Source organism: Pinus tabuliformis, chromosome 7 (genome assembly GCF_031772625.1).
Source record: "Pinus tabuliformis cultivar Carrire ecotype Pingquan chromosome 7, CPIR1, whole genome shotgun sequence".
Taxonomy (NCBI): Eukaryota; Viridiplantae; Streptophyta; class Pinopsida; order Pinales; family Pinaceae; genus Pinus; species Pinus tabuliformis.
In genome coordinates, this window is record NC_142293.1 from 1,282,478,161 (window position 1) to 1,282,505,797 (window position 27,637).

At 36.3% G+C, this 27,637-nt stretch overlaps 1 protein-coding gene across 1 annotated transcript; it reads left to right on the top strand.

Moving 5' to 3' along the window:
• Window positions 1-16,945: 16,945 nt before the first annotated feature.
• Window positions 16,946-21,615, top strand: LOC149252188 (uncharacterized). The gene is made up of 5 exons (XM_089454092.1): window positions 16,946-17,242; window positions 17,597-19,018; window positions 20,072-21,190; window positions 21,350-21,403; window positions 21,496-21,615. Exons 1-5 carry the CDS (start codon window positions 16,946-16,948, stop codon window positions 21,613-21,615), a joined length of 3,012 nt encoding a protein of 1,003 aa, XP_089310218.1.
• Window positions 21,616-27,637: the final 6,022 nt, after the last annotated feature.

Consider the following 27,637-nt stretch of genomic DNA (forward strand, 5'->3'; position numbering starts at 1 on the left):
ATAAAACATTACAAACAATACCATATTTTCATGTTCTATAAAGCATTAAAAAAATATTCTCTTTTCATGCCCACCAGAGTATAGTGACCAGAGTTTGAAGTCAAAATTAGTGAAGATAGTTTCATGCACAATAGCTTATTTATTGAGTAGGTTTCACATACCTAATTATCCTCTTACTAGAAATAGGCCCTTCTTTTTTCAAATGCCTAACTATCCTCTTACTAGAATTAACTTCAATTACAATGATTGGAGAAATAGGCATTCTCTTTCCAAACACCTAACTATAATCTTACTAGAAATAACTTCAATTACATGATGAATTACAATGATTGGAATATTGTTGCTCAACATCCAAACTTCAACAACTTGACCCAAATTTTCAGCTACAACTACAAGCCACTTGATCCATATGCATCTATGAGTAAGTAACTCAATCCTTTTCCCCTATGTTTTCACACTTCAACCCACTTGATCCATATGCATCTATGATTAAGTAGCTCAATCCTTTTCCCCTATGTTTTCACACTTCATTGTTTCTGACAACACCTTATCAATTTTTCATTTAAATGCTAATAAATTAAGATATCCCTAGACTTGTTTATGTCTTTGTCTTTGATGGTGCCTTTACAAATGACAATGCATTGTTTTGGGCAATCAAATACTACAATGATATGATTTTGGAAGTTGAACCAATGGGGAATGTCTTTTACTCTAAAACAGAGCTGGGTGTTCCCTCGACGAATGTACTTCTATGTCGAGGAATCACTCTTCATCTATGTTTTTTTCATATGCTGATTTACGACATTTCCATTGCAACATTTGGTGCAATTGCTAGTTTATTTATATGATAGAAAATAAGAGAAATACCCATTCCTAAATCATCATAGTTTTACTAACTTAACGAGTCAAGAAGGTTGGTAGTGTGGCAAAGATTTTTAAAATTATAATGGATGTGAGTAAGAGCTTGCAATCCAAGAGAAAAGCATTTTTGTCTTCAACCTTCATAGTATCCCTATAGTGACATATTATTTAGTCCAAGGTTTTTGGGAATTCAGCAAGGATGAGTTTCATTTTTCAGCTCATGAAATTAGTTCTTCTATTCACAATGTTTATTTTTTTTGTAACACTACTCAGGACAGAAAGATAATTCTCGTTATCATTCCTTCTAATACATTAGATTCATTTTCCCCTCTATCATCCCAAGACTTATCCTTAAATTTGGAAGCAATGACATTTTTAATATTATCCTTATTCTTCAAGATGATGTCTTCCTTTCCTTTACTCCTAATAATCTAGTAAAAACTAAACACCTTTATGTAAGTCTAACTTAAATCTCAATTAATTTTGAAAAATTGTTATATATAATAATAATAATAATAATAATAATAATAATTAACCCCCCGGATGCGGGTGACACGATAGCGGAGAATGGAATGCCACATGGTTACCATGGGCAGCCCCAAGCATAAAACTCGCATTTACTGCGATCCGCCGCCATGGAGCTTAAGCGTGGGTGCAGGTGCGTTAAGGGACGACAATTCATTGCCTTGTCCGGGTTTCAATTGCGAATGCAGAGGGCAGTTATGGCATACGAGGATCGAGGAAGAGCAGAGGAGCATAAGAATGGTGAAGGTATGGAAGGTCAAGTGTTGGGTCGAGCTCAGATTTCGGAATTGGGTTTATGGTCGACGGCTCTCAGAGCGTATGCTCACGTTGCCCCTTTGGCAATTGACGGTGGTTTCAGGTCTGCAAGGGAGGGTGAAGGGTGTTTCAAACTATCCATCTCCTCTCATCCTGCTCTGTTTCGTTTTCTTGCTATTAGGGGTATCATGGTCAAGCCTCGACAGCGCCTTCTCAGCCGTCGAGGCTCTGGTAGAGGCGGATCCTCACGCCCCTCAGTCGCAACTCCACCCTCCCGCTGCTGTCGATGTCTATGCCACCAAATGGCAGAGGCTCATCCCATCCAGTCTAGCCAGTTCATGGACTCCAGCAATCCAGACTCGGGCTCGGCTCCGCTACCTGCGTTTGGAACTGCAGTCTTCTCCTTCAGCAATTCCCAGGGCAATTCTCGTATCAACGCCCATGTCTCGGTCTTGTTTCTTGAAGAACCGAAGGAGGAGGGCGAGGAACAACCCAGCACAAAGCTGCACCAGGCTGAAAGCTCCAGGGATGCTGAGGGTCTGCCAGAGGGTAGCCCAGAGCCGGCTGTCGTTCCACCTTCGACTCAGGCAGCACCTTCTTCAGAGAAGGACAAGGCCGCCTGGGACTCTCTCCCGGAAGGTATGTGCTGGATTATCGAGGAGGAGCCGGACGAATAGCTGTCCGTTCGCTCAGGCTCTCCCCTTCAGATGCTGCTCAGGTTTTCCTATTACTTGCTACTTTTGCTACAATGGCTTACTGTATGTTTTGGCTGTTTCTGTTTGGCTCGAGATATATACTGTTCAAGGTCTGTCAATGCCCATGCAAGGGATTCTGATGAAGGTCTTCTTTTTCTTTTCTGTGCCCCTGCGTGGGATGTCAATTTTTGCTCTTACTGCACCTCAATGGTTTAACGCCCCTGCGTGGGTGACCTGTCTCAGTGGTGGCGCCCCTGCGTGGGTGATTTGTCTCAGTGGTTATGCCCCTGCGTGGGTGACTTGTCTCTGTGGTAGGGCCCCTGCGCGGGTGATTTGTCTTAGTGGTGTAGCCCCTGCGTGGGCGGTTTCTATGATCAATGTCAGTCCAGAGTGCCATCCTCGGCCTCTGGCAATATGACCTCATGACTGTAACTGTTTTCCTGTTTCTGTACATAATAGAATAGCATAGTCTTAACGAGAAAAAAATAATAATAATAATTAACCATTAATTAAATGTTAAATGTGAGACTCACTCCAAATGAATGGTTGCCCTCTTTAAAAATTCCAAAAAAAACCTTTTAATATATTCGGTTTTTTTTTTTAATATATTCGGTTTTCCTTTCCTATACCGTTTGCCTCATAAAGATTATTTTTCCTTTAATATATTTTTCCTTCTTCTTAATAATGGTTCCCCAAGGCAATAAGGTTTTATATTTTTTAATAAGATAAGATCGATTTTTTATATTTGTAATAATATAAGCTCGAATTTTTTTATCTTATTTAATTGCAATAATTTCATTGCAACCCTTGCCATACTCCACGCATATTTTTAATAAGGTAAGATCCCATTTTTATCTTATTTAATTGTGTTAATTTCGTTGCAATCCTGGCCCGTCTCCATGTCCATGTAATGCGGGATTAAAGATATATATGTTGTTGTAACTTGTGTTGTTGATGAAGAAGACAATTAACCCATATTATTTATGAGAATTTTAAAAATTAAGGGAGTAATTTAAATTTTTTAATATTTTATTTTTATAATTGAAAATAAGATAAGTTAAGAATATTAGTATTGTGGTATTTGAGAATTAGAATTTATGTGAATAATAGCTAGGAAATCTAAGAGAAAGTGTTTTTAATGTTTAACTCTCTTCAACTTGAGTTGAAGTTGGGGGTTTTGGTTAAAGTTTAAAGTAAATTTTGAGAAATTGTTGCAATACTTTATTATATATATATATATATATATATATATATATATATATATATATATATATATATATATATATATACTCAAAAATAATAAATGACAATATATATATATATATATATATATTTAATATATTTATCTTTTATATATTATTGAAATATTATATTTGTATTATGCCAAGTCTTTTTGAGTTAAGAAAATTATAATATTTTACAAATGCTTCTGTTCCCTCCTTTTTGATCATAGAAATAAAACATTACGAAGTATCAATAGAATCTTTCCTTCTTAAAGTCCAATAAATCTGATTGGTCTAACTGAACATGATCATCATCATCAATAAAAAATAAAAAATAATAACAAAACTTAAAATATATTTTTTATATGTGTATGTCGCTTTTATATATCTAACTTTATATTCTATAAAGACATTGAGTATAATTTTTTATAAACATATAAATTTATATATAATGTAAAGAAAAATTCAACGCGTATATATTAAATTTGACAATAAAATAAAAAATTAAAATATTTTTTTCATTTACATATATATTTTTACATATTTAACTTTTATTTTTTATTGGAAGAATATATATATGATGATGGTGGTGGTGGTTAACGTCCACTAAGACCAAACATTGGTCTATCGGACCTAAAGAAATAGATTATTTATTTTGATTTAAGGTTTTATTTCTATGCTCAAAAAGCTTGGAGAGAAGCCTTCCGAGCTCACTATAATTTTGACATTGTAAAAGGATAGGAAGGTCAGTATTGTAACAAAGATTGTGAAACTGAGATCTAATGTGATTGTACGTGGGGCACTCTAAGAGGAAGTGGTTTTCATCCTCGATGTTCCTATTCTCACAGATATGGCAGAGCCTTTCCATCCATGGCGTTTTAGGAACTACCCAACGACCTATTTCACTATGGAGCTCATGAGAATTCATTCTAATCTTTGCGATATTTATTTTCTTTTTTGAGCTAGTTAAAATAGAGAGATACTTTCTTTTAGCCGCTAAATCTTTCTCACACCACATTTTTTCTTTGAAATTAGAAGTAACAATATCTTTAATGTTATTTATGTTTTGCAATGCATCATTCTCGTTGATCTCCCAATAGCTTAACCAGGCCCTTGTGTCTTTATGCCACCCCCGATTGAGCCTTAGGTGGTTTTGGCTAGAATTTAAAGCTAGCTTAGGAAGTCTATGATCATCTATGTTATTGAGTTTGTGCTTGTACAACAGAAACCTAATCATAGCTAGGCTCTCAATAGGGGAAATACATGCTTCTATAAGAAGAATAGGATAGGGTGTATTACTTTTAATTTTCAGGTTGTAAGTTATAAAACACTTCTGGATTTGCTTAATATTTCTCCATGATTCTCTAGAGATGCTACAACCCCAAACCTCACAGCCATATAAGATAACAGGAGTGACTAAAGTTTGAAAGAGGAACTTCTTTTTATCCCACATTACAAGGTTTGTTGTTTTACAATTATTTTCAAGATCAAAATAAGCTTTCCAACCCCCCATTAATCATTTTCTCAATGCTATGGTTCCAGTTGAGCCTGTGATGAATATCAATTCCTAGGTACTTGTAAGAATACACTTCCTCCAAGTTATTATTGTCATACATAAAATTAGCGTAAGTGTCCTTCTTGGATTTGATTATCATAACTTTTATTTTGTCAGTGTTAACAGTCATACCCATGGTAGAGCAGAAATCCTTAAGAAGCCTGAGTTGCTTATCAAGATCAGATGGGCACCTTGACAAAAGAAAAATATTGTCAACATAGAGAAGAAGGATGACGACTATCCCAGCTAAGATCGTGCCATCACATCCTGCTTCCTCTAAATAGCCTTCAAGCTTATCGATGTAAATGCCAAATAGTGTAGGGGAGAGGGGGAAACCTTGTTTAACTCCGATGTTACACTTAATATCTTTTGACCACCCCTCATTTCTCTTTAGCTTGGCAATTACATTCTCGTATAACCTTATAGCAGCAGCTCTCAACTCGAGAGGAACCTTTAGCTCTTCTAATCTATTCCAAAGGTTGTATCTAGGAACTGTATCGAAAGCCTTTCTAAAGTCCACAAAGAAACAAAATAAATTGGATTTATCATTACGAAATTCCTCTGCAACGATCCTAAGCATAACGAGGTGGTCTATTGTTGAGTAATGCCTTCTGAAACCTGCTTGGCCTTTAGCCTGCTTACCTTCACTTTCAATCCATATGCTTAACTTCTTTTCCAAAACACTACCATATAACTTGGCTAAGAGAGTGCTGATCATAACTGTCTGATAATTACAGGGGTTATTTGTATCCCCACTTTTAAAAATATGGATAATGAGGTTCTCAGTCCAAGGTTTAGGGAACCCTTGCTTGACTGCTTGATTGAAAAGCTTGTGGATGTGGGGGATGAGGACAGGACCTCCAATTTTCAAGATTTCTGATTGGTAACCTTCAATGTCCTTAGCTTTCCCATTAGTGAGGCGATTAACCCCAAACTTAATGTCTTCTAAAGAGAAAACTTCTTTCGTTGTGAGCAGGGTTTCCAAATTATCCATGACATTTGGTGTTTCATAAAAAAAAATTAAGGATTAAGATAATTTTTTAATTATATATATATATATGAATGAATATGAATGAAATTTTATATAAAATTTAAAATATTTTTTTAATATATATATATATATATATATATATATATATATATATATATATATCTATATATTTAATTTTTATATTTTATTGAAATATTTTAATTTTATTATTTTTATTAAAATTGGTTATAAATATAAAAAATTATATAATTAAAAAAATTAAGATATCAAGATTGTAAAGATAAAGATAAACAAATAGAAACGAAATATATTATTAAAAAATGTTTTTTTTTTTTTTTAAATTAATATCACTATTTTCAGTATCCTTCCAAAGCTAATTGGCATGTTTCTCATTGTCATGCTTGATAATAATAATGGTTAAAGTTTAAGTTACTTTTGGGGAAATACTAGGAATAGTATTATTAATTTACATAGAACAAGACTTATTTTTAATAATATTTTTCATTTTTATTTATCTGTATTTATTATCATAATTTTAATATGTTATTTTTCTATATCATAGAGATTATTATATGTTTATAAAGAACCATAATAGAAACAATAAAAAGTGTAATAGTTCAATAAAATATAAAAGTTAAATATATAAAAAAATTGTGAATAAAAAATTATTTAAATATTTAAATTTATTGTCCTTCATTATTTTGGAATATATATTGATGCATGGAATAATTTTTTATTTGTATCATATACAAATAAATTGTATATAAATTTATATATTTATACACTTCAATTATTATAAATTTATATATTTATAAAGAATTATAAGTGTAATATTGCTTTTGTCGGTGAAAAGAGAAGAATTATAATATGAACCGTGAAACCCAGAGTGCAAAAATAGATTGCACGACCCCTTGGCTTCACTTGAGCAAGAGATGAGATCACGGGGTGTCGGAGATAGCAAAAGATATAATGATACAATCATTATTTCCGATAGCCTTACCAGCTTTAAATAGAGAAAAGACAGAACAATCATTATTTAATATTTTATTTATATAATAAAATTGAAAAGAGCCCTGAAACTCTATTATTTATGTTATAAATATTTATAAATATATTAATTTATACAATTTTAATCGGTATAACATATTGTGAATATAAAGATAAACAAATACGAATTAAAAACATTATTTAAAAAAATTCTATATAAATTAGAAAAACTACGAAAATATGAGCCAAAAGTTAACTTAATTTTTTTGTTTCTTTTTCATTGTCAAATTTGACAACAATAATGCCAAAGGATGCGGGGAATATCAGCACTTATATATATATGTCATTTATTATTTTGGAATATATATTCATGTGTGTGTTATTTTTTTATTTTTATCATAGACACCTAAATTATACACATATATATAGAGTTATAATAGAAGTAAAATATTTGAATAAAATATAAAGGTTAAATATATAAAAGAAACATAGGACTTTAGTTCAAGTGGTAGAAGCACATAACTTATTTAAACATATTTTATCTGGTAAAAAATCTGAAGAAACCATATAAACTAGTTCTATTGAGTAGTCCTATAGCCATTTTATTGAATAGATATATAATTTAATTAAATACTTTTAAATACATCTATGTATATTATAAATTTGAAAGAGTTAAACACGTACTCTATATATTCTTTGCATATATTCTTCAGTGAAAGAGTTCTAAGGCTTAGTGAAAGAGTTAAACACGTATTCTATATATTCCTCACATATATTCTTCGGTGAAAGAGTTAAACACATACTCTATATATTCTTTGCATATATTCTTCAGTGAAAGAGTTAAACACATACTATATATATATATATATATATATATATATATATATATATATCTTCGCATATATTCTTCGGTGAAAGAGTTAAACATGTACTTTATATATGTACTTCCTCTACGATATAAGACCATAAGGCTTGCATCTTCGGTGATCAATTCTGAGGCTCTCTATATGACCAAAGCAGAGGCTCACATATAAGATGGAGGCTTGCATATATTTTTCAGCATTTAAACCTGAGTTCTGAGGCTCGCATCTCCGGTCTGTGGGCTGTGGTGGGCACAGGTGATCTGCTATCGGGTTTGTTGATATCAGGTGCACACATTCCTTATCTTTTTCTTTTTCTAATACATATTTTCTCATATAATTTCAAGTATGAATATTTCACCACAGTTACCGAAGATTACCAAGGGCACACCTAGCACAGTTACTCTATAAGGCATTCATGAGTATATAGAGTCTTTAGAGAAACGTAGAGAAGAAAGAGAAGCCAAGCTACAAAAAGTGTTAGAAGCCATACTGGAAAATAAATTTGCATCTCTTGAAGACATGATCCAAAAACAAATAGAAAATAAAATAGAACTAGTGGAGAATAAAATGGAGGAAATGGAGACTAGATTGTAGGTTATAGAAAAACAAAACCAAGATACTAATCAACCATCCCAGCAAGGAGATGCTGATAATTTAGAGAGTCTTAAAATGAAAGACATGATTAAAGAACTAGAAGAAAAGGTTAATAGTCACCTCACCCAAAATAATGTGGTAGAAAGTTAGATATCAAACCAATTAATGATGAAATGAAAAAAATAATAGAATTAGACCACGAACGTAACAAAAGGGCCTTGAACCTTATAATATTCAATTTGAAAGAGGAAGTAGATGAGGATACTTTAGTATTAGCCCAGACAAAATTACATAATAGATTACAAATTGAAACAGTGTGTCTCACAGAAGCAACAAGGTTGGGGAAATTAACTGAGAATAATGGAAGACTAATCTGCATAAAGGTGAGATCCACTAATCATAAGTACGACACACTTAGTAAAACCTCAAGTCTAAAAGGAACAAGAATATTCATAAATGAAGATCTCATTCTAGAAGATCAAGAAGAATTAAGAAAGGAGGTTCAAAAGGTAAAAGAAGCTAGAAGGGAAGGAAAATGAGCAATAATTAGAAATAGAAAAGCCTTTATTCGAGATAGAAACCAAAACGATAGTAATCAATAGCAATTAAACATGCTCCAGATCCTTTCTTGGAACTCTTGGGGTTTCCCATGGAACAAAGGCCCCAAGCTAAGCTAGATTTCAAATGATGTTGATATTATTTTTCTTGTTGAAACTTGGGAGCATGAAGAATCTAAGGTCCCTAACGTAGATGGATTACGCTATGGTCTACCTGGAAAGAGCGATCCTCCCATAGAGGCATTAGGGGAATGGCTTGTTACATTAAGAAGAACATCTCCCCCCATGCTAGGATTTATAAAAATGACCATCACAACCAATATAGTTGGATAGATATCAGTGACATTAATAATAAGAAGTCCTACATAGCAATATGTTATTTCCCCCCATCAATTCTAACTTCTATAAGAAGAAGAATCTAGATAAAACTAACCTTACAATGGTTTAGAGAATGATATTTCTAGCCTAAGGAATGATGGTAATATCCTTTTAATACGTGACTTTCATGGTCAAACTTCAAACAAAAAAGCTATTATTCTAAGCAATCATTGCAACCCTAATCCTCTTTGGTTAGACGAAGACCCTACTCTGGCTAGTATGTACAAAAGGAGCTCTGAAGGCCTTGGGGAAAATTTGTTTGGGTCGGAGCTAGTCAAGCTCTAGAGTGCTCAGGATCTCATAATTTGCAATGGTCTAAAGAAGTGGCCCAACTCCAGCAAGATGACCTGCATCCATGGACTTGGTACTAGTGTGGTAGACTATGTTATTTCTGATCTGCCATTATACAACGAAATAATAAATTTTGCCATCTTAAACGACCACAAACCCGACTCTGATCATAGGCCTTTACTTATAACTCTCAATTTTGTCACGCATAGTGTTCCCACAGAAAATAATACCTACAACGAAAACAACTTAATATTTGATAGAAATAAAAATGATCTCTTTCTAAATGAGTTAAAAACTAATTTGCTTCCTTTATCTTGTATAGACAACATAGAAGACCTCTATCATAATTTTACTACAACCCTCTCATATTCTATTAACAAGTTCTCAATTGAAGTTTCAAAAAAGAAAAAAAAATAGAAAAACCAATCCAAGGTATGAAAAAGATTGTAAAAGTGTGAGTAGAGCAATTAAGGAAGTTTTTGATGAATCTCTTAAAATGGACAAGATAAAAATATACAAAGCCCTAACTAAAAGGAAAAAGAGGCAGTACATTCATCAAAGACAGGAGAATATCTTACACCTCTCTAAGGTAGCTCCTAATAAATTTTGGAGGCAGATTTTGACTAGGAAGACTAAAGATAATAATAAAATTGCTCTTCACGATTAGAATTCCTATCTTAAAAAGCTTTATGAATCTCCAAATGTCATGGATAATTTGGAAACCGTGCTCACAACGAAAGAAGTTTTCCTTTAGAAGACATTAAGTTTTGGGTTAATCACCTCGCTAATGGGAAAGCTAAGGATATTGAAGGTTACGAGGTGGAAATCTTAAAAATTGGAGGTCCTATCCTCATCCCCCACATCCACAAGCTTTTCAATCAAGCAGTCAAGCAAGGGTTCCCTAGACCTTGGTCTGAGAGCCTCATTATCCCTATTTTTAAAAGTGGGGATACAAATAACCCCTCGAATTATCGGACAAGTATGATCCACCCTCTCTTAGCCAAATTATATGGTAGTATTTTGGAAAAGAAGTTAAGCATATGGCTTGAAAGTGAAGGTAAGAGGGCTAAAGGCCAAGCAGGTTTCGGAAGGCATCACTCAACAACAGACCACCTCGTTAGCTTAGGATAATTGCCGACGAATGTCGTAATGATAAATCCAATTTATTTCGTTGCTTTGTGGACATTAGAAAGGCTTTCAATACAGTTCCTAGATACAACCTTTGGAATAGATTAGAAGAGCTAAAGGTTCCTCTCCAGTTGAGAGCTCCCGCTATAAGGTTATACGAGAATGTAACTGCTAAGATAAAGAGCAATGATGGGAGGTCGAAAGATATTAAGTGTAACATTGGATTTAAACAAGGTTGCGCCCTCTTCCCCACCCTATTTGGCATTTATATTGATAAGCTCGAAGGCTATTTAGAGGAAGGAGGATGTGATGACACGATCTTAGCTGGGATAGTTGTCATCCTTCTTCTCTATGCTGACGATATTGTTCTTTTCCCAAGGTGCCCATCTGATCTTGATAAGCAACTTAGGCTTCTTAAGGATTTCTACTCTACCATGGACATGACTGTTAACACTGAAAAAACAAAAGTTATGATTATCAAATCCAAGAATGACACTTACGCTAATTTTATATATGATAATAATAACTTGAAGGAAGTCTATTCTTACAGGTACCTAGGAATTGATATTCATCACAAGCTCAACTGGAACCATAGCATTGAGAAAAGGATTAATGGGGGGTGGAAAGTTTATTTTAGTCATGAAAATAATTGTAAAACAACAAACCTCGTAATGTGGGATAAAAAGAAGTTCCTCTTTGAAACTCTAGTCACTCCTGTTATCATATATGGCTGTGAGGTTTGGCGTTGCAGCATCTCCAGAGAATCATGGAGAAAGCTCGAGCAAATCCAGAAGCGTTTTATAACTTATAACTTAAAAATTAAAAGTAATACACCCTATTCTATTCTCCTTATAGAAGCAATAATTTCCCCTATTGAGATCCTAGCTATGATTAGGTTTCTGTTGTACAAGCACAAACTCAATAACATAGACGATCATAGACTTCCTAAGCTAGCTTTAAATTCCAGCCAAAACCACCTAAGGGTCAATCGGGCGTGGCATCAAGACACAAGGGCCTGGTTAAACCATTGGGAGATCAACAAGAATGATGCATTGAAAAACACTAATAACATTAAAGATATTGTTGCTTCTAAGTTCAAAGAAGAAACGTAGTGTGAGAAAGATTTAGCGGCTGAAAGAAAATTAAGTTATTATAAGAAGGTCATCAACCCCACCCTAGAAGATCAAAAGTATCTCTTTATTTTAACTAGTTCAAAGAAGAAAATTAATATAGCAAAGATTAGAACAAATTCTCATGAGCTCCATAGTGAAACAGGTTGTTGGGCAGTTCCTAAAACACCATGCATGGAAAGGATCTGCCATATATGTGAGAATAGGAACATCGAGGATGAAAACCACTTCCTCTTAGAGTGCCCCGCGTACAACCACATTAGATCTCAGTTTCACGATCTTTGTTACAATACTGACCTTCCTAGCCTTTACAATGTCAAAATTATAGTGAGCTCGGGAGGCTTCTCTCCAAGCTTTTTGAGCATAAGAATAAAACCTTAAATCAAAATAAATAGTTTGTTTCTTTAGGTCCGATAGACCAATGTTTGGTCTCAGCCGACATTAACCATCATCATCGTCATTTAAATTCTATAAATTCATATATGTCTAAGTAATTATAATAGAAGTATAATATTTTAATAAAATATAAAAAACATATTTATTAGAAAAAAAAAATTATTATTTATTATTATATATAAACAAAAAATTTATATTTGAATAAATTAAAAAACTAATTATATGAGAGGGAAAAAAATAAATAAATTTTGTTATGATTTATTATTATTTTATACAAATATCTTTTTTTATTTATACAATACACTTAAATCATATATATATATATAAAATCACAGTGAAGGGAAATATCTAAATAAAATATATATAAAATCACAGTGAAGTGAAATATCTAAATAAAATATAAAAGTTATGGGGAAGTCAAAGATTGCCTTAATTTACATGACTTTTAAGATGCCAAAGCAGGTTCCCTCCAATGGCCATGCTGGGAGGTTCCAATAGAGTCACACAATCCACAAAACCAATCTGAAGAAAATACCGAAATTACGAAAATGATAGCACACTTGAAAAGCATATGGATTCCAAACGGAATCGCCATCAAAATTTCATTCATCTGATAATATTTTTTTTATATTTCCAATAAGATAAGACCGTCTGAACGTATACATATAATGTTGTCGTTTGTCTTCTAATTTGATCACTTCCAAAATTGATAGATAAAGTTTCCAAAATAAAATTTAGTATTAAATTTAACCTATTAAAAAATTTGAATATATATATATATATATATATTTATTGTATATGTTAAAAATTATTGTATTTTATGTTTATGATGATGGAGATTAATTTTTTTATTTGGTTTTAGAAAATTTAAGAAATTAATTGAGATTGTTTAATATTTTACTTTTTATGATTGAAAAGAAGAGTGGAAATTATTAGTAAATCAAGAAGGTTGGTAATATAGTAAAGATCTTGAAAATTAGAACGGATGTGAGTAAGAGTTGGGAAATCCAAGTGAAAGCCTTTTTCACTTTCAACTGTCTTAGTAACACAATGGTGACACTCTTTTTTCCAATATGTTTTGTACATTGAACAATGCTCAATTTCATTTGAAGCTCATGAGAATTAGTCCCTATCTTGACAATGTTCATTTTCTTCTTAGCACTGGTAAAGACAAAAAGATCATTCTAGTTCTAAATATTGGGGTTGATCACCTCCTTGTAATATCCTATGTAATATCTCTCGGTAACCTTGTAAATTCTGATTTACTACCATTAGCAGAATATTGTTTAATATCTCTTAGTAACCTTGTAGATTATGATTTACTGCAATTAAAAAAATATTGTTTAATTGTTGGCGGAGACTATAAGTAGACATATGTGGATATATATATTTTTATTTTATTTTATTTTATTTGCATAATGCTTATGCGTGGATCGTGATTAGGAAGAAATACTATAGAAATTTCACACTGATGTAATTGGACAATTATGGCTGCGGTAGTTACCTACTCAAGCTCCTCCATTGGAAATACAAACTTCCAAAAAAGAGAAGGCAAAGAGGGTATTTGGAACCTGAGGCAGGATGTAATGACTCGGTAATTTGTAATTCCAGATAGTTACTGTGGTAAAACAATATGAGTGATAATTTGATTTATTAAAGACATTATTAGTTTTAATATAAATATAAGAGATTATTTTGCACATGTGTATTGATGAAATGATGAAATGCTGGCAGTCTCCAAAAAGGAGGATTTTCTATTAAAAGAAAATAAAATCAGTTATGGAACTGAAAAAGAAACTGCCTCTGACCCAAGGAAAAGGTCCTGGGGAGGAAAACCCCTGGGCTGTTGATGAACAGGCAGGGAAAGATTCCAGAGAGAGCAGAATGCATAATTGAGGTTAAGTCTGATTGTGATCAGATAACCAGCACAGTGGTGCATGAGTCTTGTGGAGGCTGCAGGCCTGCAAGACGGCTCGGGGGGAGAATCCAGTGCAGTGGATCTCAAGGTTGGGAGGTTAAGAGCTATATTGTAACAGGTGGGAGCTGAAGGTCAAGCAACAGTAGCAGACTACCAGGTATGTACCTTTAACAGTTAATTGAGAAACAGGTAAAGTCGGCATACCATCAAACTACAGTGGTGTAGCATTCCTAGTAAAGTAAGAGATTATGTAAGCAAATATGAATGTCTGAGTTTCATTTATTACATAAGAAATAGAACTATGTAATGCTGGTAGATGAATCTTTGTATTAAGTAGGAAATATTTAATACAAATATAAATGTCAAATTCCTGTATAACTTCAAGAAATACAGCTTACGCACCTACGGTGGACTGTAACACCCTGGTTATTAACACATAGGAAACTTTAAATAGCAGTATATGTTATCCGCTACTGAACAAATGAATGACATAACAGTGAACGATATCATATACACAACAGTCGTAGTGCACAAGTAAATAGCTCTTCGACAGAAGTGTTTTAATAACCATAGCCGATAACAAGATTACCCTACATCCAACTTCTGGGTGTATAAACAAGCTAAATGTAGAACCAGTTATGAGAGACAAGACAACAGAGTTATATCTGAAGCGGCCGTGACCGGGTGATGTACTAAATATATAATACAGTGGTGCGTTCACTTAAAGAAACGAAAGCATGCAAGAAACGGAACCAGAAACTCATTTATAACCTGATTTACTCTACAGTCATAGCAAGTACTTATCATTGAGAGCAATTCGCTTAAATAGAAATTGTAAAAACTCAGAGCAACGAGGTCAGTAGATGAAAAGGGTTACCTCAGGTTAACCCTTCGTTACTCTTACACTGAAAACGAATTTATATTATAACCAGCAAGAGATTAATGATATTAGCCGCGGACCAATAAACACAAATAACAATATTGGATTGAGAAACGAATCAGAGAACTGGAATTGCATACGTTATTAACCATTGGGATCACAACATCAATCTTTAAACATATATGCGACCGAGAAGGGGATGCTTGCTCCCATTATTCCAGGAGCAAGCCATAACCCTGATTCTGCCGTAAAGAGAATGGAAACATAAACTGTTGAAAACCATGAGTACGAATAAATAGACATAATACATGATACAAGAGCGGATTAGAAACTAAGAAATGTCCAGAATGGAACAAATAAGCAGATTCCGAATATATGTTCATTACTGTAAAGGGGCCGTAAGGTAAGGCCATTAGTTAATCAAAATAATAACTGTATCGAGAACGGTTAAGAACATGTCGGTTGGGTAAAACCGAATACAGTAACAATGCACAGATAAGGAGAAGTACTACATAAAACTCTTTACAACTGATTAAAAACTTAAGACAAACAGTCAACCCTCATTAGGGCCCGAGGGCGTAAACAGAGAGCGACTTCACCACAGGGATTCATGGTTTTACAGTACAGGATGAAACGCCGCCTGTAAAGCCATACCCAGTTGTGAGCAGGGTAATTCGACCTGAGACACAATAGCACAGGCATGAGCCTAGTCTCGGCCAGAAGGAGCTGCCAACCTTTCAATACAATAAACCCTAAGGGTTAATACACCCAACGCCAAAGACTTACCCGGTAGTAAGCGGAGTGACCTGAAACCTTTCCGGATGATGGCAGACGCTGAGACCAAACCCCTGCACGAGATAGTCATTGTTAGCAACGGCGCAGGTAAATAACAAGCATAGCAGGAACCGAAATCAAAACATAAACAGCTATCAATAACTCTTGGAGGATTGCCATGGCGGATGCTTCCATACCTGCGCAAGAAACCATACTGCAGAGGGAAGGGCACTGTCGGAGGAGAGGCTGAAGCGTTGTTGAAAATGAGCCAAAACCAAAGAACCTGGCAACATATATTGTCAACCAAACCCTAGGAATGATCCGCACCATCCAATCTGGAAAAGAGATCTCCGCCCTTCGTTTGAGCGGGAGTGTGGCTCGTATACCTAAGGTCAACCCGCCCGCTTGATCACATGCGTTCACATGGCTCACAGCCACCTGGCCACGGAGCAGTGAGTTGGAATTCCCTCCGCTCACCAAGTGGCATTCAAATTAATGCATACCATCAAATATCAGTACAGTTAAGTGAAAGTGCGGGTGATAGACGTGTAACCCACGTATCATATGAATGTGCAAGGGTCTTTAAAGTGAACATATATTAACATGCCAAGATTTATACATATGTGCGTGTAAGGGTTTCAAACATAGATGATTATAGTTATGTTAAGAACTTTACCTCACAGACCAGGTATCATCTATATCAATGACTCAAGGTAGAGATAGGTATTAAGTAAATAAATTTTTTTTTTATGAGTGTTGGTTTATTGAGTTGAGATCGTGACAATGTGGTATCAGAGCAGAGGTTTCAAAACTGTGGCCTCTGGGACAGCAAAAACTAATTGAAAAGTTTACATAGTAACAAGTAATTAATTGTCCTTCTTGTGTACTACCAGGAGAACCAAATAAAGACAGTTACCTGTTAACAGTAAAAGAAGATGGAAGAAATGCCGGGAGCTGGCGGCAGCCCTCCGGAAAATGAACGGTTGTGGGTACAGCTTGGTGCTGAGACACGAAGTACCAATCAAGCAATATTGCAAACTGTTCAGGAGCTGAAGGGGGAGATGGCGCGCCTGCGAGAGGATAATGCGCGATTAACTATGGAACAAGAAAGGATACTAAAGAGCTTGTCAGATAAACAAAACCCACCCTTGGCCAGCCCTAGTGCAGAACAGCAAAGGGGCACTGAGGATCGGGATTATGCACCTGGGCTTTCTGAAGAGCAGGAAGATCATTCTGATAATGTACAAGAACAACAAGTCTTCAAGAAGCAGAAAGTGGAGTTACAAGGGGAATTCCGGAAAATCAAACCTCCACTCTTTGATGGAGAGCAGGAAGAAGCAGCAGAAGCCTGGTTGATTAATATTAATAAGTATTTTCAACTTTACGAATATGACCAAAATCTGAAGGCACGGCTGGCTATCTTTCAGTTGCAAGGCAAGGCCACCTTATGGTGGGAAGAAATTAAAATTGTGAAGGGAGTAAGTGAGCAGAGTATAACCTGGGAGAAATTCCAGAAATATTTTAAGGAAAGGTATTTAACTGAGCGCTTTTACGATGAGAAAGCGCGAGAATTCCATGATTTACGCCTAGGACAGCAGTCCATGGATGAATTTATAAATCGTTTCACCTCTCTGCTTCGTTATGTGCCTTACATTAAAGAGGAGAAGGCTAAGGTACAGAGGTTCGTGAGTAGTTTACCGGCCTACATAAGGGAACGGATTGAATTTGACAATCCCCGGACTATGGATGAGGCAATTCGGAAGGCTAGAATTTGCTACCAACAGAACAAACTAAAGGGAGAAGTTCCAAACAGAAAATGGAATGAAAGAAAAGGTAGCAGAATTGCTGGAAACAACAAAGGCAGCCGCAGAGATGGTGGTAAAGGAGCTGGAAAGGGGCAACTTAACAGAAGCACAAACAAGGGTACCTTCCGGCCTAAGCCAAGCGAGAGCAGGATCAGCGAACCTCCTGCTAAATCGGAAGGTGAAGGGAACAGACCTTCAGTTCAGTGCTGGATATGTGAAGGACCACATTATGCTAGGAATTGTCCACAGCGTAAAAGAACTGAGCAAATATCTCAAGTTCATGAAGCTTCAACTGTTGGGGATGTGGCGCGCAGCGTACCAAGGATCAATGCAGCATTAGAAGACCGGCAGGCGGAATACCAACCTTCCATGGTGGAATTCGAAGGTAAGATTTCCCACCTTTCCGTAGCTGTACTTATTGATCCAGGAGCTACTTTAAGTTATGTTAGCCCAAAAGTAGTGGAACACTGTAAGCTACCACCAGAAAAGTTCAAAAACCCATGGTTGGTCCAGTTAGCTACGGGAGCCAAAAGGCGGGTTTTAGCTAAAGTCAATAACTGTTCTTTCAGCATAGCCGGACAGCCTGTAACAGCAGACTTGAATGTACTTCCGTTAGGCTCCTACGACATTCTTATCGGTATGGATTGGTTGGAAAAGCACTGGTCGTTGGTAAATTGTAAAACCAAGACCATATACTATAAAGATGATTTGGGGCAGCAACAAGAATTGCAGGGAATTAAACATCCGGTTCAGATACGACCTATCACTGCAACTCAGCTAGCTAAATGCATTCGGAAGAAATGTCAGGTCTATGCCATACAAGTAGGCTATGCGAATCAGAAGAATAAGATGTCTGCGATAGATGACATTCCTGTGGTACAGGAATTTACAGATGTCTTTCCTGAAGAGGTACCGGGTTTGCCTCCAAGAAGGGACATAGACTTCACCATAGAATTGATACCGGGGGCGGCACCAGTATCGCGAGCACCATACCGGATGAGCATACCAGAGTTAACAGAGTTGAAAATGCAGCTTCAGGAGTTGCTGGAAAAACAGTACATTCGACCCAGTGTGTCACCCTGGGGAGCACCAGTATTGTTTGTAAAAAAGAAGGACGGAACTCTGCGCATGTGCATAGATTATCGACAGCTGAATAAGCTTACGGTCAAAAACAAGTACCCTTTGCCCAGAATAGATGAACTCTTTGACCAAGTGAAAGGGGCAAAAGTGTTTTCCAAAATTGACCTGCGATCTGGTTACCATCAGATCAGGATTAAGGATGAGGACATTGCCAAAACTGCTTTTAGGACACGCTATGGGCACTACGAATTTGTAGTGCTACCTTTTGGGCTGACCAATGCACCTGCTACTTTTATGTGCATGATGAATAGCGTGTTTCACAGATTTTTGGACAAGTTTGTATTGATATTCATTGACGACATATTGATATATTCTCGTTCCCAACAGGAACATGAGGAGCATCTTAGATTGGTATTGCAAACACTCCGGGAGCATCAGCTATATGCTAAGTTTAGCAAATGTGATTTCTTCAAAGAAGAAATTCAGTACTTGGGCCACGTGATTACGAAGGAGGGAATTGCGGTCGACCCTGAAAAGATAAAATCTATTATGGAGTGGCCTATACCTAAGGACGTTGCTGATATCAGATCCTTCATGGGGTTAGCTGGTTATTACCGGAGATTTGTGGAAGGTTTTTCTAGGATAGCCTATCCTATCACCTCCTTGCAAAAGAAAGGAAAAATATTCAAATGGACAGCAGAGTGTCAGCAGAGTTTTGACCGTTTAAAGCATCTTCTCACCACCGCACCTATTCTGAGGATTGCTGATCCTAGTAAGGACTATGTGGTGTGTACCGACGCAAGCAAGGAGGGCGTGGGAGGGGTACTAATGCAGGAAGGAAAGGTTATAGCGTATGAATCAAGGAAACTAAAAGAACATGAGCAAAGATACTCTGCGTATGATTTAGAGTTAACTGCTGTGATTCACGCACTAAAGATGTGGCGACATTATCTTCTTGGAAAGAAATTTCTGTTGTTAACTGATCATCACAGTTTGACGCATTATTTCAGCCAACCTACCTTGAATGCAAGGCAAGGTCGTTGGGCAGATTTTCTAAGTGGATTTGACTTTGAAATAAAGCATTTAAAGGGCAAAGAAAATCGAGTAGCAGATGCCTTAAGTCGAAAGGTTCACTGTTTATGTGAACTATCAGCCAGTAAATGGCGAAGTACGCTGGTTGAACAGATAAGAACAGCAGCCAATGATGATTCTGAATATCAGCATCTAAAACAGCAGGTTCAGCAATCTGATAATGAAAAGTTACAACAAGGGTACACATTGGATAATGTTGGAATGCTGTATTTTAATAAAAGAATGTATGTGCCCGATTCAAATGACCTTAAGAAGCTGATTTTAGATGAGTTTCATACCAGTCACTACACTGGTCATCCAGGGTACCAAAAGATGGTTACAGCACTTAAGAAGGAGTATTACTGGCCAGGAATGAAAAAGCAGATAGTGGAATACTTGGCAAGATGTCTGGAATGCCAGCAAATTAAGGCTGAACATCAACACCCAGCGGGACTGTTACAGCCTCTGCCTATCCCGGAATGGAAATGGGAAACCATTTCTATGGATTTTATAACCGGGCTACCACGAACGAAGAAGGGCAATGATTCAATTATGGTCGTGGTTGATAAATTGAGTAAAGCAGCACATTTCATACCGGTGCAGTCTACTTACAAGGCGGTACAAATCGCGCATCTCTTTATGCAACACGTGTTCCGCTTGCATGGAATGCCAAAGGTAATTATATCAGACCGGGATGTGAAATTCACGTCCACCTTTTGGAGGACATTGTTTGCCGAGTTAGGCACTCGATTGAATTTCAGCACGGCTTATCACCCACAGACCGATGGCCAAACCGAGCGAGTCAATCAGGTGTTGGAAGACATGTTGCGAGCGAATGTAATGTTAAAGCCTGGACAGTGGGAAGAGTATTTGCATTTGGTTGAATTTGCCTACAATAATGGGTATCATACTTCAACTCAGCTAAGTCCCTTTGAGGTCTTATATGGGCGAAAGTGCCACACACCCTCAAGTTGGAGTGGACTGGAGGATAAGCTGAGTTTGGGTCCGGAAATGTTGAAAGATATGGAAAATATGGTAAAAAGAGTGCGAGCAAATTTAAAGGCTGCACAAGACAGACAGAAAAGCTTTGCAGATAGGAAAAGAAGGTTCGCAGAGTACAATGTTGGCGACCATGTGTTTGTAAGGATTCAAACCCGAAGGAGTACCTTACAGTGGAGTGGTTGCGCCAAGCTGGCTCCTCGATACTTTGGACCGTTTCAGATTTTAGCTAGGGTGGGGCCTGTGGCCTACCAACTAGCTTTACCCAGTCACATTAGGATTCACAATGTGTTTCATGTTTCTGTCCTAAAGAAATATGTATATGACCCAAAACATGTTATTCAATGGCAAGATGTGCGGGTAAGAATTAATACGGTTGTTTCGATTATGCAGCTTAGTCAATGGGAGATTGATTATGTGCTGGTTGTTTGCAGGTCGAACCGGAAGGCGAGGTTCTGGTCGAACCACAGAGCATTCTCGACCGGAGAGAAGTGCGGCTGCGGAAACGGGTTATTACCCAAATTAAAGTGCTGTGGCAGCACTATGGCCCTGAGGAGGCTACATGGGAAGACGAGGAACCTTTTAAAAAGGCCTACCCGAATTTATTTAATGAGAAAGGACATCGGGACGATGTCCAATCCCAGGGGGGGAAGATGTAATGACTCGGTAATTTGTAATTCCAGATAGTTACTGTGGTAAAACAATATGAGTGATAATTTGATTTATTAAAGACATTATTAGTTTTAATATAAATATAAGAGATTATTTTGCACATGTGTATTGATGAAATGATGAAATGCTGGCAGTCTCCAAAAAGGAGGATTTTCTATTAAAAGAAAATAAAATCAGTTATGGAACTGAAAAAGAAACTGCCTCTGACCCAAGGAAAAGGTCCTGGGGAGGAAAACCCCTGGGCTGTTGATGAACAGGCAGGGAAAGATTCCAGAGAGAGCAGAATGCATAATTGAGGTTAAGTCTGATTGTGATCAGATAACCAGCACAGTGGTGCATGAGTCTTGTGGAGGCTGCAGGCCTGCAAGACGGCTCGGGGGGAGAATCCAGTGCAGTGGATCTCAAGGTTGGGAGGTTAAGAGCTATATTGTAACAGGTGGGAGCTGAAGGTCAAGCAACAGTAGCAGACTACCAGGTATGTACCTTTAACAGTTAATTGAGAAACAGGTAAAGTCGGCATACCATCAAACTACAGTGGTGTAGCATTCCTAGTAAAGTAAGAGATTATGTAAGCAAATATGAATGTCTGAGTTTCATTTATTACATAAGAAATAGAACTATGTAATGCTGGTAGATGAATCTCTGTATTAAGTAGGAAATATTTAATACAAATATAAATGTCAAATTCCTGTATAACTTCAAGAAATACAGCTTACGCACCTACGGTGGACTGTAACACCCTGGTTATTAACACATAGGAAACTTTAAATAGCAGTATATGTTATCCGCTACTGAACAAATGAATGACATAACAGTGAACGATATCATATACACAACAGTCGTAGTGCACAAGTAAATAGCTCTTCGACAGAAGTGTTTTAATAACCATAGCCGATAACAAGATTACCCTACATCCAACTTCTAGGTGTATAAACAAGCTAAACGTAGAACCAGTTATGAGAGACAAGACAACAGAGTTATATCTGAAGCGGCCATGACCGGGTGATGTACTAAATATATAATACAGTGGTGCGTTCACTTAAAGAAACGAAAGCATGCAAGAAACGGAACCAGAAACTCATTTATAACCTGATTTACTCTACAGTCATAGCAAGTACTTATCATTGAGAGCAATTCGCTTAAATAGAAATTGTAAAAACTCAGAGCAACGAGGTCAGTAGATGAAAAGGGTTACCTCAGGTTAACCCTTCGTTACTCTTACACTGAAAACGAATTTATATTATAACCAGCAAGAGATTAATGATATTAGCCGCGGACCAATAAACACAAATAACAATATTGGATTGAGAAACGAATCAGAGAACTGGAATTGCATACGTTATTAACCATTGGGATCACAACATCAATCTTTAAACATATATGCGACCGAGAAGGGGATGCTTGCTCCCATTATTCCAGGAGCAAGCCATAACCCTGATTCCGCCGTAAAGAGAATGGAAACATAAACTGTTGAAAACCATGAGTACGAATAAATAGACATAATACATGATACAAGAGCGGATTAGAAACTAAGAAATGTCCAGAATGGAACAAATAAGCAGATTTCGAATATATGTTCATTACTGTAAAGGGGCCGTAAGGTAAGGCCATTAGTTAATCAAAATAATAATTGTATCGAGAACGGTTAAGAACATGTCGGTTGGGTAAAACCGAATACAGTAACAATGCACAGATAAGGAGAAGTACTACATAAAACTCTTTACAACTGATTAAAAACTTAAGACAAACAGTCAACCCTCATTAGTGCCCGAGGGCGTAAACAGAGAGCGACTTCACCACAGGGATTCATGGTTTTACAGTACAGGATGAAACGCCGCCTGTAAAGCCATACCCAGTTGTGAGCAGGGTAATTCGACCTGAGACACAATAGCACAGGCATGAGCCTAGTCTCGGCCAGAAGGAGCTGCCAACCTTTCAATACAATAAACCCTAAGGGGTAATACACCCAACGCCAAAGACTTACCCGGTAGTAAGCGGAGTGACCTGAAACCTTTCCGGATGATGGCAGACGCTGAGACCAAACCCCTGCACGAGATAGTCATTGTTAGCAACGGCGCAGGTAAATAACAAGCATAGCAGGAACCGAAATCAAAACATAAACAGCTATCAATAACTCTTGGAGGATTGCCATGGCGGATGCTTCCATACCTGCGCAAGAAACCATACTGCAGAGGGAAGGGCACTGTCGGAGGAGAGGCTGAAGCGTTGTTGAAAATGAGCCAAAACCGAAGAACCCGGCAACATATATTGTCAACCAAACCCTAGGAATGATCCGCACCGTCCAATCTGGAAAAGAGATCTCCGCCCTTCGTTTGAGCGGGAGTGTGGCTCGTATACCTAAGGTCAACCCGCCCGCTTGATCACATGCGTTCACATGGCTCACAGCCACCTGGCCACGGAGCAGTGAGTTGGAATTCCCTCCGCTCACCAAGTGGCATTCAAATTAATGCATACCATCAAATATCAGTACAGTTAAGTGAAAGTGCGGGTGATAGACGTGTAACCCACGTATCATATGAATGTGCAAGGGTCTTTAAAGTGAACATATATTAACATGCCAAGATTTATACATATGTGCGTGTAAGGGTTTCAAACATAGATGATTATAGTTATGTTAAGAACTTTACCTCACAGACCAGGTATCATCTATATCAATGACTCAAGGTAGAGATAGGTATTAAGTAAATAAATTTTTTTTTTATGAGTGTTGGTTTATTGAGTTGAGATCGTGACACAGGAGGTGAGAAAATGATGACACCTAGGTAGTTGGAGGGTGAGGTAGTTATCTACCCAAGCTCCTCCATTTGAAACAAAAACTTCCAAAAAAAAAGAAGGCAAAGACGGTATTTGGAACCTGAGACAGGAGGAGAGCAAAGACAAAAGAAGAAGAAGTGGAGAGAGAAATTTGAAGAAGACTTGAGTAGTAAAACACTCTAGAGTTGGTTGACCATTAGAGTTTGTTTAGAGCTTGGATGCTCATAATTTTAATTATGGTTAAGTCGGGTTGTAATCAGATAGCCTCTCGGAAGAACATTCTTGTATTGCCTATTATTCTAGAAATTACTCTTGGTGTGAAGCAAGCTAAGGGGGAGATGACCTATTACAGACTAATCTCATGGTTTGGTAGAGCGTTTCTTTCCTAGTGGTTTGAGGTCTATCAAGATAGATAGAGATTATAAGTGTCAAACACATGGTCTTCTAATTGTTCTTTATAATGCAATGGTAACATGGTATTTTTATAATAAATATTAATGTCATGTTTGATAGATAGTAGATAGGTTTATGTTTTGATTGTTAAATAGAAGAAGTATTTTGATCTATGACTAGCACAATAAAAATATTTGTAAGAAGGGGAACTTGCTTTGAACAACCAACTCAATGGAATCAGAATGGGCAGGGTAGTCTAGGATTGTTAAACAATGAGCGTGGTCTGAATGTAGATGGGTTAGTTTCCCAACCTGGTTATGGGATAAGAAACAACTTGGTAAAAATTTACATTTCTCATTCCTCCAGGGCCAAACCAAAGAGATAAATAGAGAAAACAAAAAATAAAACAACCAAAGAGATAAATAGAGAAAACAAAAAAAGACGTGGACAAGTTGTTGTAGCCCAATCTTGAGTTGTGAAATTTATTTTTATTTTTAGAAACTGAATACACTACTAGAAGGAGATTGGGTTAGTATCCAAGTTAGGCGAGGGGTTTGGCAACCTGGAAATTGTCCTTAACATTCCCATTTTTAAGGATGTAATAATTTGTAATTTGTAATTGTAAGAAACGAAGAAACAAAGAACAAGGTAGTTAAATGCCTGATTAAAAGAAAGGATGGTGACCCTACGTATGAAACTCTTAAGAGAAAAATATTGTCAATAACTAGTAAAATTATAAGATAAGCAAATCCTTTAATGATCTAACCAAAATGAGAGATACTGTAATAAATAAAGTATTAAAGTCAACAAAACATTATACGTGTCGAACTGAATATAGATTCTAACAAGTGTAAATAGTTTAAAGGAAAGAAAACATGCGAGTGTCGAGATGCTTATAGAAAATAGATGACACAACCATAGAATTTGGAGCCACGACTTATAATATGAATAATTATTACAAATCCATCTACAAAAGACACTAGACTTTTAATACACTTATGTAAGTCATCTGCAGTGATATGTAGAGCCCCTTTTGAAAGAACCAAAATTAAGCATCATATCATAACTTAGTATATTAAAAAAAAATCTTTCATGGGTTCATGCATGACAAAATGACCCTTTTAATATCATAACTGAGTCTATAATTGGGGCTTGACAGAATTATATCTCTCCCTTAATTCATCCTAGAACTTTTGAAATACAAAACAAATAACAATAACTATCCTAATGATGTTACGGTTTTTCTAAAAAAACCAAGGTTTAATGCTTCTCTTCTTTAACTCAGAAACACAAAATAAACTACACCTCAAACCAAATGAGAAGGCAATGGTCCTCTTCTTGGCATCCAAAGTTGAGCAAGGATGGATGGGTATAGAACCTGACGGGATTACCTACAACACAACACCAATATTAAATTAAAGTGCCAATTTTGTATATAATCTATGAAGTCCAAAAGACAAGAATGAGATGGATAGTAAGAAAAAAAAAGACCTAGTACACATAACTTTCTCGAGAGGAAACCCCACTAAGAAACATGAGTCTAGGGGCATAAATTCCATAAGTGAGATTCTTTTAGAAAATGTCAAATGGAAATGGCGGAAATGACAAATGACCATGTCGAGACTGAACACCTGTACAAGGGTTCTAGGCAACAATGTAACCCTTAAGATAAAAGGTAGAGAAGATAATGAACCTTCAATAGTAACAACCTTGACTAAGGGTTGGAACCAAATAGAAAGAGAACAAAAAAAATTTAAAATTAGTCAAATGAAGAAACCCTCGATAAAAAAATGCTCTCAAATAACCTACCAAATAACTCTGAAGATACCTCAAATACCTGGGTAAAGGTGTCGAATGAGACATTTTCCTAGGCATGAAACCATCGCTAGTAGTAATGAGAATGAAACCAACCAGACATGCATGAAAATGAGACCAGACAACAAGAGGAGGGTAGGTTAGTTTCTCTTTAACCTCTCCAGGAAATCGACACCATGAATTGATCACAGATCCATTGAGTCATCAATTTAGTGGAAGATCTTGGGGTGGAAACTACCAAGTGGACAGTCCAGATAGACCATCTAGAGTGTACGGGGACCATCTCCAAAAATACCAAGGTGGATTAAACACAACCTACTAATATAAACACCATAATCCTAACCATATCTTATGTTTAATTCAAGTACGAGACCTAATTCTTGATGAGTCAATCAAAATATTGACCCTCGGAAAACATGATAAATTTAATGCATAAGCTCTTCAATGAAAAGGAATAATCTTAATGTAATGTAATGCATGTAATACAAACATTAATATATATAAAAAAATTATTCTTTTACATTTAATTACTGATCTTTAAATTAAATTGTTCAATTGTCGTTAGAGGTATGTGACAAGTGGTATTAGAGACACGTTCCAACACTATAGCCTCCCTGGGTGATAAGGAACTATTAGAATTTATTTGTGTTAATGAAGAGTGGAAAAGGAACATCGTGAGGAGATTTGGGCATACAAAACCAGTAATACCAACTTTTAGAGCGGGCCTAGTGCCAATTGCAGAAGCTAACTCAGAGATGTGGGTCAACTTGGGGGAGGAATCGCGAAACACCAATCTTGCATTGTTCGAAACAATACAATAGTTAAAATGTGAGATGAAAATCTTGAGAGTTGATAATGAAATACCAATTCAAGAACAAGATAACATTATGAAGATCCTTTTTGAGGGACTAAACCACAAATACCCTATTCCAAGCCCTGACCATGGAAATAGGGTTGGGACACATAGATAAGGAGATGGTAATATAGAATCTTAAGGAGATCAAGAAAATAATGAGGAAGAATCTG

Excerpts from the sequence above, each read along its gene's own strand:
- LOC149252188 (XM_089454092.1), top strand. The coding sequence starts at position 16,946 with ATGCCGGGAGCTGGCGGCAGCCCTCCGGAAAATGAACGGTTGTGGGTA. Across the intron at positions 19,019-20,071 it reads TAGATGAACTCTTTGACCAA|ATAAGAACAGCAGCCAATGA; the intron begins GTGAAAGGGGCA and ends CTGGTTGAACAG. Across the intron at positions 21,191-21,349 it reads CGTTTCAGATTTTAGCTAGG|CTTAGTCAATGGGAGATTGA; the intron begins GTGGGGCCTGTG and ends TCGATTATGCAG.